This window comes from Ciconia boyciana, chromosome 15 (assembly GCF_034638445.1).
Source record: "Ciconia boyciana chromosome 15, ASM3463844v1, whole genome shotgun sequence".
NCBI classification, from domain to species: Eukaryota; Metazoa; Chordata; class Aves; order Ciconiiformes; family Ciconiidae; genus Ciconia; species Ciconia boyciana.
Genome location: NC_132948.1, coordinates 1,958,900 through 1,972,886, shown reverse-complemented (window position 1 = coordinate 1,972,886; position 13,987 = coordinate 1,958,900). Strand labels below are relative to the sequence as shown.

At 70.0% G+C, this 13,987-nt stretch overlaps 1 protein-coding gene across 1 annotated transcript; it reads right to left on the bottom strand.

The window, feature by feature from the left end:
- Nucleotides 1–416: 416 nt before the first annotated feature.
- DTX1 (deltex E3 ubiquitin ligase 1) lies at nucleotides 417–9,805 on the bottom strand. Its single transcript, XM_072880218.1, has 9 exons — nucleotides 9,547–9,805; nucleotides 5,250–5,910; nucleotides 2,307–2,368; nucleotides 2,027–2,188; nucleotides 1,697–1,758; nucleotides 1,349–1,507; nucleotides 1,074–1,235; nucleotides 891–980; nucleotides 417–641 (listed from the first exon to the last, which is right to left on the bottom strand). The coding sequence occupies exons 1-9, from the start codon at nucleotides 9,803–9,805 to the stop codon at nucleotides 417–419; spliced, it is 1,842 nt and encodes a 613-aa protein (XP_072736319.1).
- Nucleotides 9,806–13,987: the final 4,182 nt, after the last annotated feature.

The following is a 13,987-nucleotide window of genomic DNA, read 5'->3' as shown; positions in this document are numbered from 1 at the left end:
GGGACACAGTGGGGACACAGTGGGGACACCGCGGGGACACTGGCCCGGCGCGGGGTGTATTCTGTAACACAGAGATGTACACATGGCACCGGCTGTACGCGGCTCCGTGGGGCGGCGGTGGTGGCGGGTGGCACGGGTGGCACGGGTGGCACGGGTGGCACGCAGCGGCTGACGCGCAAAGAGGCCACGGGTAGAAAAAGAAAAGCGCCAGCCCACGATGCGATTGCCACGGGAGCGGGGCGAACTGGGACGGGGGACACACACGGGGACACGTGGCGGGCGGCACCGGGTGGCCCGGGACGGGGGGCAAGCCCACCCAGCAGGGCTGCGGCGTCGGCAGCGAAGCGGCACGGGCGGCGGTGGCACGGGCAGGGACGCGGGGCCGAGGGGGCGGTGGGGAGCCCCTCACCCTTGCCTCAGTCCTTCAGGGTGGCCTCGGAGACGCCCTGGGCCAGCAGCTCGGCCAGGACGTTGTCCAGGTAGTTGGGGTCGGGGTAGCCGTGGCCCGTCAGGTTGGAGCCGAACTCGGTCTTGTGGTGGATCTCGTTCCACACCACCGTGTCCGACTCCCCCGTGGTGTTGGAGGTGCCGATGGTGAAGATGAGCCGCCGGTCCCAGGCCACGATCAGCAGCTTCAGCACCTGCGGCGGGCAGGCACGGCCGTCACTCGCCCACCCGGCACCCCAAGCCCTCCTCCTGCCCGGCACAGCACGGCCCCCAGCACCCCAGGGTGCAGGATTCAGCCTCAGCATGGTGCCAGCCCCACCCCAGCACTGCTGCATCCTCCCCATCCCTTCCCTTCCCATTCTGTCCCATCAAATCCCATTCTATCCCATCCCTTCCCACCCCATCCCATCCCGTCCCACCCCGGTGCCATCGGGGACGCTCACCTTCCTGCCCTTCTCGTTGTCGGGCAGGTAGCAGTGCCGCGGGAAGCCACGTGCCGTGAACTTCTTGCCGGGATTGGGGTGCTCCGGGCCCTGGGTGGGAGGACAATGGGGTGAGCGGGTGGCACAGAGTGGGGGCACCCAGCCTGGCGGGGGTCTCGTGGGCGGTGGGCGCAGGTACCTCACCTGGATGCCGGTGGGGATGTCATAGACGATCCGGATGGTTTTGGAGTCGGTGTAACCCGGGAGGGAGTGAGGGATGAGGTGAAACTCCATCTTCCCGGGGGGCTGCGTGCCCGTCTTCTCCCCGTAAATGGCCTTACAGGTGGGGCACTGCAGGCTGCCGTCCTGCGTGGGCACCCGGGTGGGCATCAGGGACAGCACCCACCCCGCAGCACCCTCCCGCAGGGATGGGTGACCGCGGGGAGGGTGTCCCCCCCCGGGGGGGGGTCCCGGCTCACCTTGTTGCCGTTGTTGTACATGGCCAGGAGGCAGAGGAGGTGGTACATGTGCCCGCACTTGCCCAGCTTGCCCACCAGCTCCGGCTTGATGCCCCTGTGGCTGAGGACGCCCTCGTAGCCGGAGGAGGTGACCAGCCGCTCCATGCAGATGGTGCAGTCCTGCCGGGCACAGGTTGACGGGCGTCAGCACCCGGGTGGGATGGGGAGGTCACCCCCAGCTCTCTGCCCACCACGGGGGGCTGCCCGTCCCCTGCCCGCACCTCTCCCCATGCCGGAGCCCCATGAACCTCCAGTGGCCCCGGGGTGAGCCCGTGGGCCGAGCTGCGGTGCCCGGGGATGCCCACTCACCTCGTCCGGGGGGCTCTTCACCTTCTGGATGTAGCGGCGCACCACGTCCTCGGGGGTCTTGCCTGCCGTGGGCAGAGCGGGGGGTGCCATCAGAGCCTGCCCACGGTGCCCCCAACGCCCTGCCACCCCTGCCACCAGGATGGGGACAGCACAAGGAGGAGGGAGTGCCAGCGTGTGGCACGGAGAGGCTGTGGGCATCGCCCCAAAACCCTTGGGCAAACCCCTCGGGGGCCCCAGCCCCACAGGCAGCAGCAGCGCCCGTGCCTCAGTTTCCCCTCTGGCAGGGGCTGGCATGGCCGGGGACGAGCAGGGACGCTGGCAGCTCCTTACTCTTTTTGAGATGCTTCTTTTTGGTTTTCCTGCAGATGCCGTTGACCCCGGGCACGGGTTTGATGTCGCTCTTGCTGACGGGCGGCGGGTGCAGGATGGGCCTGGGGGCGCGGGTCAGGCAGACGGGCAGCCCCGCGGCGCACATGAGGATGCCGGTCATCCCTGCGCCGGGGGAGAGGTGCTGTCCGTCCATCCACCCAATGTCCGTCCATCCCTCCCTCCGCCTGCCCCACGATGTCACCCGGCGGTGACACCCAGCTGGTGGCAGGACGCCCCTTACCTGCAAGGGCGGGATGGACGGGGCCGGTGCCGTTCAGGTTCTTCACCGGGAGGGCTGGCACCCTGTGTGGAGATGGGAGGGAAGGGGCTCAGCCGGGCTGGCAGGGCTGGCACCACCCGCCCCACCTACGGCAGGTCCCCAGGGCGGCGTTCTCCCCGTGGGACGCAGGGCAGGGTGTCCCCTTGCCAGCCTTGGGGGGTTGCTGTCCCGTCTCATGGGGCTGTCACCCAGTGCCAGCCCAACGGTGGGGACCCAATGGTGCTGGGGACACCACGACCTCCTTGACCCGCAGCGGGTGCGTCATCGGGATGTCCCGGTGGCGATGCCCTGTGTCCCGCATCCCCCACGGGGACCGACCCTGCGCCTCGGTACCTCACCCATCGCCCTGGCCATCGCTCCCATGCCCCAGGGGGACCCTCACCCCTCCAGGGCTGCCAGCACCAAGACCCCCAGGGCAATGGCACGGTGCCCCCCTGCCTGCTCGCCCCTGCTGACCCAGGGCACCTCCTCTGTGTGTGTGCACCCATGTGTGCACCCGTGGCTGGGTGGGCACCCGTGCGTGCACCCATGGCTGTGCCTGCACCCATGGCTGTGCATGCACCTGTGCGTGCACGGTGCTGGGGCTGCACCCGGGGCTGGGTGGGCACCCGTGTGTGCACCCGGGGCTGTGCGTGCACCCGTGTGTGCACCCGGGGCTGGGTGGGCACCCGTGTGTGCACCCGGGGCTGTGCGTGCACCCGTGTGTGCACCCGTGGCTGGGTGGGCACCCATGTGTGCACCCATGGCTGTGTGTGCACCCGTGTGTGCACCCGGGGCTGGGTGGGCACCCGTGTCTGCACCCGTGGCTGTGCGTGCACCCGTGTGTGCACCCGGGGCTGTGTGTGCACCTGTGTGTGCACCCGTGTGTGCACCCGTGGCTGTGTGTGCACCCGTGTGTGCACCCGGGGCTGGGTGGGCACCCGTGTGTGCACCCGGGGCTGTGCGTGCACCCGTGTGTGCACCCGTGGCTGTGCGTGCACCCGTGGCTGTGCGTGCACCCGTGTGTGCACCCGTGGCTGTGTGTGCACCCGTGTGTGCACCCGGGGCTGGGTGGGCACCCGTGCGTGCACGGCTGGGTGTGCACCCGGGGGCACAGGCAGGAGCGTGCGCAGGCAGAGCTGGGTGGGAGCTGGGGGCTCGTGCGCAGGTGGGTGCAGGTATGGATGTGGCTGTGCCCGTGGGTGGGGGTGGACGGAGGGATGGATGGACTGACGGATAGGTGCAGAGAGGGAGGGAGGGAGGGATGGACAGATGGATGGACAGACAGAAGGACAGACAGATGTGTGGCTGGGCAAGTGGATGGATGGATGGATGGATGGATGGATGGAAGGAATGGAGCACGCACTGGGATGGAGGACAAGCAAGAAAGCCCAGCAGAGGAGCCCTGTGCAGTGCCCGGGTGCTCTCCTGCCCCGGGGGGCTGCCCCAGCTCAGCAGCCTGGACAGCAGCCCCCGCTCACGGTGTCATCCCCCTCCCCAATCCCAAAAGTCCCCCATGCACACAACATCGCAGTGACGAGTTTGGCAGCGCTCAGCCCCACATCAGCCGGGGCTGCCGGCGTTTTCCCTCCTGCTCCCGAAGCTGCCCTTACCCACGCCGAGGCCGGGGCAGTGGTGGAGGTCCCAGCCCAGCCTCCCCAGGGTCTTCCTGGCCCCCTCCTACCTGTCCATGGTCCGTGGGATGGGACCTGCGTGCCGGTATGGGGACGGGGACAGTGATGGGGACGGGACTGCTTGGCCCAGCGCCTGGCACGCGGAAGCGAAAGCAGCACGTCAGCAGGGGAAGGAAACGCGCCAGGACCTGCCGGGGGCTCAGTGAACCCCTGCCCCCCCGGCCCCCACCTCCCAGCCCCAGATGGGGCCCCTCTGCCTCCCCCCGCGCCCCCCAGCCCGGGGCCGGATCCTGTCCCCGTGGCAGGGAGCTGGGAGGGATGGGACAGGCTCTCCCCTCGTCCCCTGGGACGGCTCGCTGCAGCCCGGGGTGCTCACTCCCGTCCGGAGGGGTCTGACCAAATACCCCAGGGCCAGATCCGGGCCGGTTCCCACCCGAGCGAGCGGCACGGGGGGCTTTCCCATGCCGGCAGGCTGCCAGCCGTGCCGTCACAGCCTGCTCCTCAGGTCCGGCTTGGGGCCACGGCCGCTCCTGCCTGCCCCGCCTGCCCCTTGGCCAGCGACAGCCTGGTGGCGAGAGCCCCGAGGGGACACCAGGCTGGCCCACCGAGGGGTACGGCCATGGGGGCTTGGGTGCTGGGACAGGGACACCCACCGGGACATCCCACTGGGGGTCTGCTCATCCACCCGCATCCCCTCAGCAAGTTATTCCCACCCACGCAGGGGACAGCAGGGCTGTGGTCCCCATGACCCTGTGCCCCCCCGAGACCTGCCTGGTGGCACCGGGCCACAAGCCAGGGTCACGCACCCTGTGCTGGACAGCAGGGACACAAGTCCCCTGGGAGCAGGCACTCGATCTCCTCCAGCTGGCATGGCACAGCATGCCACGGCGTGGCACGGCACGGCACAGCGTGGCACGGCACGGCACGGCATGACACAGCGTGGCACGGCACAGCACGGCGTGGCACGGCATGACACAGCGCGCTGCACAAATCACCGCAGCCCCTCTGCGAGGACAGGGATCCAAGGGACCATCCAGGACGAGCCAGCTGCTGGGGCTGTCCCTCCTGCCACCATGTCCCCAGGGTGGGGAGCCTGGGGCTGGAGGTGACACCGTGCCGGAAGGGCTGGGCCTGCTTGTGCAAGGTGACAGCAGGGGACAAGGCACCTCCATGTCCCCTTTCCCCCCGCGCTGCGTGCCCATCCCTGCGCCCACCTCGCCTGGCATCCCCACGACCTCGGTGACACCGTGGCCATCCCCTTCCCCAGGCTGCCCTCCCCCAGCCAGCTTACCCTGGGGGGACAGTGGCACGGGCGCCGAGTCCAGCCGCCCGCTGCGTGCCGGGCCGGTTGAGGTTGTTGAGCCCCGGCAGCGGCACACCGCCGGGCACGCTCTGGCTGGGGGCGAATGCCCCGTTGGGCACCCGCAGCCCCTCGCCCTTGGTCGTGCCACCCGCCACCGCCACCGACCCTGTCCCCGCCGGCCACAGAGCCGCCCCGGCGAAGGTGCTGCTCTGGCGGACGGCACCCGGGTAGAGCTTGCGGCGTTGGGAAGCCAGGATGGCGTTGGAGGCGGCGCGGGTGCTGTTGACCAGCAGGCACTGCGGGCAGGAGCAGGGTGTCCCCGTGCTGGTGCCCACCGGCCACGACTGCGACTTGGGGATGGAGCCCATGGTGAGGGGATACGCCAGGTCCATGCGACGCCGGAGCCGGCGCTTGCGTTGGGTTTGCCGGTTCATTTGGGACATGCTGCTGAAGTAGATGAGGTAGCAGAAGCCCAGGGAGGAGAGGTCCAGCCAGGGGTGCTGCTTCTCGTAGGCGTTCTGGATGGTGATGCAGATGTCCATGTCGTAGGGCGTCCAGGAGCTGTTGTCGTTCTCCCATTCCCACACGATGCCCTTCCCCGGGGCCGAGGACGGATCATAGAAGTTCCTCCGTACGGGGCGCATGGTCCCTGGGGAGATGGGGGGGGGGGGTGAGCGCCCACGGGGCTCCAGCACCCCAGGGTGCAGGCGGAGGGACCCGCGCCTGCACGCGTGTGTGCACGTCCACTTCCCAGCCCGGCACCCCACGGTCCCAGCCCGGCACCCCACAGGGATGGGGCTGCAGAGGCACTTTGGGGTGCAAGCAGCCGCTCTTGCCCTCCGCAAAGCACCCCAGGGTGCAGGAGGGGTGATGGCCACCACACCCCAACAGGCAGCACCCGCCTCCCCTCCGCCGAGCAGCCGCGGCCGGGGCGTGCGACAGATCGATCGGCGTGTCTGCAGGGCTGTGCCTCCCCGGGGACCCGTGAGGCTCAACAACCCTCCGTGAGCGGTGCTGGCGGTGTCGGCTTGGCCGCGGGCCGGGCTGCTGGCGGTTGGGATCACGGCCCCGGCCGCCGTGGGAAGGGCGATGCTGCTCAGCCCCCGGCGCCTTTTTCCATCCCGCTGGTCCAGGCCCATCTCCACCCTCCCCGGCCGGGGTCCCCTCGCTGTCCCCAGGGCGGGGGGAGCATTTCCCGATCAGGAGGGGTTTCCTGACAGCTGCCGCGGCTCTGGCCAGCACTGGCAGTCACGGGGGCGAGGCGTTGTCCCCTGTGCTGGGCCAAATCCTGGCCCCTCGCTGCTTGTTTGCGACCGAGTCGGATGCTGCAGCCGCCTCTGAAGCTCTGCGGTGGGGGGAGGCATCGCGGCCCCCTCCTCGAGCCGCAGCCCCAGCGGTGCCCCTGCGGCACGGTGCCTTTCTATCCCCTCGCCAGCACTGTTTGCCCAGCCCGATTAACGAGGCTAATAACAGTCATTAATCATCGGCTGCGTCAGGCAGCAGAGCCTGGCCCCAGCTGTCGGCTTGTGCTGAGGCAGCTCTGCCGGCGGCCCTGCGGGAGGGAGGCAGGGAGGCTGCTCACCCTGCTCCGGCAGCCCACGGAGAACTGCTCGTCCCCGCTGCCCGCTCCTGCCCGCATCCCGAATCCCACTGCCGGCTCATATCCGCAGCCCGCTGCCCGCTCCTGCCCACATCCCGCTCGCATCCATGCCCTGCATCCCGCTTGCATTCACATCCGTGCCTGCCTCCTTGTGTCCATGTCCCCCAGCCTGCTGCCCACTCATGCCCACATCCCGCGTCCCACTCACACCCGTGTCCCACATCCCACTGGTCCTTGCAACTGCATCCCGCATCCCGCTGCCCACTCACGTCCACATCCCGCATCCCCCTGCCCCACATCCCGCATCCCCCTGCCCCACATCCCGCATCCTGCTGCCGCAGAGCAGGGGAGGGCGAGGGGAGGACACCCCAGCCCGTGAATGTGGCCACACACACCTCCAGGTCCCCGGGGGCCACCAGCTGCCCCCAGCCGCACAGCCCCTGCCCCCTCCGCCAGCTGTGCCGGAGATGCGGGGCCAACCCAGGGCCACAGGGAGGGGGACGCGCGTCCCTGCTGCTCGGAACGGGGTCACCTCGTTTCACACCGTCGCCGTTTCGGCTTGGGTTTCTCCCACCCCGTGCACGGCACGGGCCAAGGTCCCCCTCGCCCCCAGCCTCCTGCCCGCCTTCCCTGTGTCCCCATGCCACAGCGGGCACCGGGAGCACCCTCAGCATGGAGGATCCTCGTGTCCCCGAGCACCGCAGGACTCCAGAGACATTTGACAGCCTCCAAACCCGGCTGCTCCCAGGCCACATCCAAGGGCAGAGATGACGGATGGAGGTGGATACAGGGATGGGGCACACTGAGACAACGATGCCGAGGACAATCTTCCAGATGGAGCCAAAGCGATGGCCACATCCCCTCCCGTGACATCGCTGGGGATGGCGAGGCCCCTCTCTCAGCACCCCTGTCCCCAAGCCCTGCTGGCACAGGGACCGCAGTACCCGGGGCCATGCCGGGAAGAGCTGTTTTGCTCCCGGCAGAGACGTGTGACCCCCAAACCCAGCCGTGGTCCCACCATGGGCACGTGTTCCCCAGGAGCACCCGGCACCGTGGCCACGGGATGCGACGCCAGGTGCCCGCTGACAGAGGATGGGTCCTGGCCAAAGCTGACAGGAGCTGGCATGGGGACAGCCAGGGTGTCCCGGTGGCACCCACAGCCCTGAGTCAGCGTGGCCACAGCCGCCGGCACGACACTACTGGGGCTACTTGGCCGCGCTGACTCAGGGCTGCGGGTGCCAAGTTGCCCCTTGCCAAGCCCGTGACCGGCTGGAGACCGATTCGGAGCCAGGCTTGATGGCAGAGGCAGGGTGGCAGGTCCCTGGCTCGGTCCCCATCTCAGTCCCCAGCCTGTCGTGGAGCCACATCCGCACGCAGGGTCATTTGCCATCACTGTGACCAGGAACGGTGGCATCGGTGGCCAGGCAAGGGGGGCACGGCCATGGGGGTCCTGCTCTGGGGTGGCCCCTGTGTGTCCCCAGGCAAGTCTGGGGGGGCTGGGGGTGTCACCCGGTGCGTGGCAGGTCCCCTGCCTGCTCTGCCTGGCCTGGGGCCGGACCCTGCCCTCGGCAGCCCCATGCTTCCCGGCAGGCAGGGATGCAGGGGTGGCCAGGAAAGCACCCGAACCGGCGAGTCCCCTGCGGCACAGCCGGCACGCGCCAGTTTAATGGGTCACACTGTGATGGGGACACATTTAATGGGGTCTGGGCTCGGTGCCGATGTGGGACCGGCTTTGATTTCCCCCGAGGACGCGTGGCCTGGATGCGTGCCGCAGCACGGCACCGTTGGCTGGCAGGCACCAACCGCCACAGCTGCATGGCTGCAACCAGCCCAGTGCCCGCTGCAGCTCCCAGTGCCCAAACTGGGGCCTCCTCAGTTCCTTGAGGACCCCAGATGGAGCAGCTTTGTGGGGCAGACGGGTGGCCAGTGGGACAGCGGGACACACCACCCACCACGGCACCCCACGGGGGGTGAGAGAGGATGGAGGGACTTTGGGACACGTCCCTCCGGGGCAGGGGTCCACGGTGGAGGGGGAAAGTGGGGAGGGGGAAAGGAAAGGCCAGGAGGAGCCTCGTGGGGTCCACGGGGGGAGCAGAGCCCAGCAGGGCGAGGGGAGGAGAGAAGGAATGGGAGGGACAGACGGACAGAGAGGAGGGTGTGTGCAATGGGATGGAGGGACAGATGGATGGGCAGATGGGTGGACGGATGGATGGATGGATGGGTGCAGGAATGAAGTGGCAGACAAGTAGAGATACACTGGGAGGGAGGGAGGGATGGGATGACAGACAGACAGATATGCAGTGAGGTAGATGCATGGATGAATGGACAGCTGGACAGACGGATGAATGGAACAACAGGGATACAAATAGATACACACTGGGGTGGACAGATGGAAGGAAGGATGGGTGGATGAAGGAATGGACGGATGGAGAAATGGACGGATGGATGGATGGGTGGATGGAAGGATGGAATGACAGACAGATATGCAGTGAGGAAGATGTATGGATGAATGGACAGCTGGACAGACAGATGAATGGAACAACAGGAGACAAATAGGTATACACTGGGGCGGATGGATGGAAGGAAGGAAGGAAGGAAGGATAGATGGATGGATGGATGGATGGAGGGAGGGATGGAAGGACGGATGGGTGGACGGACGTTCCCGGCTCGGCGCCAGCCCCTTACCCGTGTCCTGCCGGAACTGGTGCATGGACTGGAGGTCGATGACGTAGGGCGCCAGCTGGACGTCGACCTGGCCCAGCACCACGCTGCCACGGGCATCCTCCTTCAGCACGTTCTCGATGTGGTGGCACACGGCGGCCGAGTAGGGCCGCCAGCGCCCGTGCTCGTTCAGCCACTCCCACACCACCACGCGGGCCAGGTTTTGGGGGGGGAAGCCCAGGCCACCGGAGGCCAGCATGGCCCCCGAGCCCTGCCGTGCCATGCCGGGGGGATGGCGGCTCAGCCCCGAGCCATGCCCCGGCACAGGGATGCGGGGCTCACCCGGAGCCCCTCCGAATCCTCCTCCTGGCTCCCACCGGCTGCGGGCTCCGGAGCTCAGCAGAGCAAACGCTGCGGGGCTCTGCAGAGGCGGGCGCTGCCAGCCAGGTCCCCGAGGTCCCCAAGCCGCCCGGTCCCGCTCCCCCAGGGCTGCCGCGCCGGGCTGGGGCCATCCATCACCCGGCACGTCTTCCTCAGCCCTTCCTCCTCCCCGCAGTGCTGGCAGGGCTCAGGCTCCAAAAAGTCACCGGGACCCCCCCGGGCTGCGTCAGCTCAAAGGTGGCCGGTGGCTGCGGACAATGCTGGGGACACACAGCCACGGTGCTGTCCCCAAGGCACCCCCTCCTCCTCTTCCTCCTCGTGTCCCGCCGCTCAGCCTACGTCCTCGGTGGCTCCACGGCTGTCCCCATCGCTCAGCACGTCACCGGTGGCAAACGAGGGGGGTGTCACCTGCAAAACAGGGCCACGGCGCTGGTCACCCCAGGTACTGCCACGCAGGTGGCAGCTGGGGGACCGTCCCCATCACCCCTGCGGAGCCAGCGGGCAGCGAGGCCGCTGTGCCCACAGCCCTGGCAGCGTGGGCTGCCTGCCAGCCCCGGCCGGCTGCCGGCCTCCAACGTGACAGGGGGGGACAAGGGAGACAGGGGACGGGGAGGGACAGGCGACCCTGCTCACGGCCCTGGGGGGCTGGCGGGGGCCCCGCAAGGCTGGGGAGCCCCATCGCTCCCTGCCCAGGCGGTCTGGGTGCCGGGGAGCCCGTGGCCCCCCGAGCCCGCTCCAGCCGCCGCTGATTTATGATCTGCACTGCAGGCATCAGGCTGGGGGTGATCCCAGGCCGCCCGCCCCGGCCTCCCGCTCCCCGGCCCAGCCCCTCACCCACCCATGGCAGCCCCCAGCCCCACGGGGGTGGGTGGGGGTCCGGGGGGGTTTTGCTGCACAGCCGCCGTAGGCAGACAGACGCACGGACACGGCCAGGCACGCACAGACACACTGACACAGAGCCGCACGCACGGGCACACGCGCTGGCACACAGACAGCTGGTGACACAGACAGCCGGCGGGACCGAGACAGACGGACAGACATTCACAGGGACCCACGGCAGCACCCCGCCACCCCCCCCCGCGGGATGCACACACACGCACCGACACAGGCGTGCACACGCGCACCCTCACACCTCCACACGCGTGTGCACCCTGGCGCTCACCCAGCACCCGCCGTGACCCCGAGCACCGCCGGAGCCGGAGGGACCCTCACCCCAAACCCGGGCCCCCCCGGGACCGGGCTGTGGGGACGAGCCCCGGTGCCAGCCTCCCCCCCCCCCCCTTCCTCCCCGGGGCCCGGCTGATCGGGGCGGGGGGGGGTGGAAAGGCCAGGCCCGGCCCCCGGTGCACGGTCCCCCCGGTGCACAGCAGCCCCCGGTCCCCGGTGCACGATATCCCCGGTGCAGGGCGGCCGCCAGCACCCCCGGTGCACGGCAACCCCCGGTGCACGGTTCCCCCCCCCCCGCCCCTGTGCACGGCAACCCCCAGCCCCCGGTGCACGGTCCCCCACCCACCCCGGTGCACGGTCCCGCCGCCGCCCCCCCCCCGCCCCGCCATGGCCGCCGCCGCCGCCCGGCATCGCCCGCGCCCCGCGCCGCTACCTCCGGCAGCCGCAGCCGCAGCGGGACCCGCAGCCGCACCGGGAGCAGCGGCGGCGGCGGCGGCGGGCGCGGGGCCGGGCGGCGGCAGCGCTCCGCCAGCGCCAGGCAGCCACGGGCACCGGCGGCGGCGCGCACGGCCGCGCGGGCACCCGCACCGGGGACACGCAGCGGGACCGGGCACCCGCACCGGGGACACGCACCGGCACCGGGCATCTGCACCGGGGACACGCAGCGGGACCGGGCTCACGCGCCGGGGACACCCGCTGAGACCGGGGACACGCAGCGGGACCGGGCACACGCAGCGGGGACACGCACCGAGGACTGGGCATCCGCACCGGGGACACACAGGGGACTGGGCACATGCACCGAGGACCTGTACCGGGACTGGGCACCCGCACCGGGGACCACACCGGGGACCGGGCGTCTCCACCGGGGACACGCATGGGGGACCGGGGACGCACACTGGGGACACGTAGGGGACCAGGCACCCGCACCGGGGACCCGCACCGGGGCCGGGCACCCACACCAGGGACACGCGCAGGGGACTGGGGACACGCGCTTGGGACACGCAGGGGACCGGGCATCTGCACCGGGGCCGGGCGTCCGCACCGGGGACACGCACCGGGGCCGGGCACCCGCAGTGGGGACATGCACAGGGGACTGGGCACCCACACCGGGGACCCCCACCTGCTGTGGGTGCCCACCCTGGGACCGAGTGCCCCAGTCACACCCACACCCACACCGGGAGCAAGGCCTGGACCCACACCCACAGCGGGGACCTGCACCGGGGACCCCCGCCGACGCCGGGCACCCAGCACCCACACCAGAACCTGCGCCCAGCGCAGGACCGGGCAGTGGCACCCGCAGGTGGCCCAGCCCTGGGGCACCCAGGCGTGTCAGAGGGGCGAGCACGCGTGTGCTCACACACACACGTGGGGGGGGGTGTCCCCATGGGGGGCTGCCCCCCGGGCTGCCCCGCCTGGCTGGGGGGGGACCTTGTCCCCCTTAGGGCATGTGGTTCCCGCAGCCCCGTGGGGAAACTGAGGCACGGGAGGTGGCAGGAGGCCCTGAGCTGTGGGGACACCCCAGCATCTGCCCCACTCGCCCCCGTCACTACCCCCCTCGGCCCGGGGGCTCGCGGCTCTGCCTGCCGAGGGACAGATTTGGGGACAGATCTGGGGACAGGGGGTTGTCACTCGGGGTCTGCCTGTGCAGTGATAGATTTGGGGACAGATCTGGGGACGGAGGGGCTGTCACTCTGACCATGTTTGCAGAGGGGAGTTGTCACTCTGGCTGTGCGTGCAGAGGGACAGATTTGGGGACAGATTTGGGGACAGAGGGGTTGTCACTCTGGCTGTGTCTGTGGAGGGACAGATCTGGGGACAGATTTGGGGTAGAGGCTTTTTTACTCTGGCCGTACCCATGGAGAGGGCAGATCTGGGGACAGAGGGGTTGCCATTGCGGCCATACGCGTGGAGGGACAGACTGGGGACAGATCTGGGGACAGAGGGGTTGTTTCTCCCGGGCTCCGGCCGCATCGCCCCCGCCGCCGGGAAGGGGACACTCGCGGGCCGCGGGGCTGGCCGGGCGGGACCGCCGGGGACCGGGGCTGGCCCTGGGGGTGGCCGGGGGCCGGGTAGCCATGGCCACGGTGGCCTCGCAGTGCCACCTGGTGGCCTCGGCCACGCGGCGTGGCAGCCCGGGGTGGCACCGCGGGGGCTCCCGGCTGAGCGGGGCACCGAGCCCCGGCCCGGTCCCTGCCCCGAGCACCCGCCCCCGGGCCCGGGCAGGGGCTGAGCGGGGTCGAGCATGGGGACCCCCACCCATTCCCATCCCCACGGTGGGGGACACTTCTCCCCGTTGGCCCACGTGGCAGGAGCCACCCACTGCCCCATCCGTGCAATGAGCTGCACCCAGGTCTCATGCCGGGAGCCGGCCCCAGGGCAAACGGGGCTGGGGGCTGGCACCCTGCGCCACGGCTCAGGCAGGGGTGGGGGTCCCGGGGGGCTGCTCTGTGAGCCCCATCAGCACCCTTGGGACCCACCAGCAGCCTCTCCCCATCCCAGCGTGCCCCACACCTCCCTGGGAGCTGGGCTGGGAGGGCACGTGCTGTTCGGGGAGCCAGTGGGGTAGTTCAGGGAATGTCCCCAGCTGGGGACATTGGTGGGGACACGGGGCAGGGTCCTGCGCGCACTAATAGGCCGTAATTGCCCTGAGCCGACCCAAGTGGGCCCCCCCCCGGCCTCATTTAAGCTCAGCTCTGAGCCCTGTGCCCTGCCTGGGCCATGGCATGGGGACGTGGAGCTGGGGCAGGGACACGGCATGGGGACCTGGAGCCAGGGCAGGGACCTGGAGCTGGGACATAGTATGGGGACATGGAGCTGGGATGGGGACATGGCATGGGGACCTGGAGCTGGGCCGTGGCATGGGGACATGGGACTGGGACAGGGACCTGAGGAGCCCCGGAGGGATCCAAGCCATCAG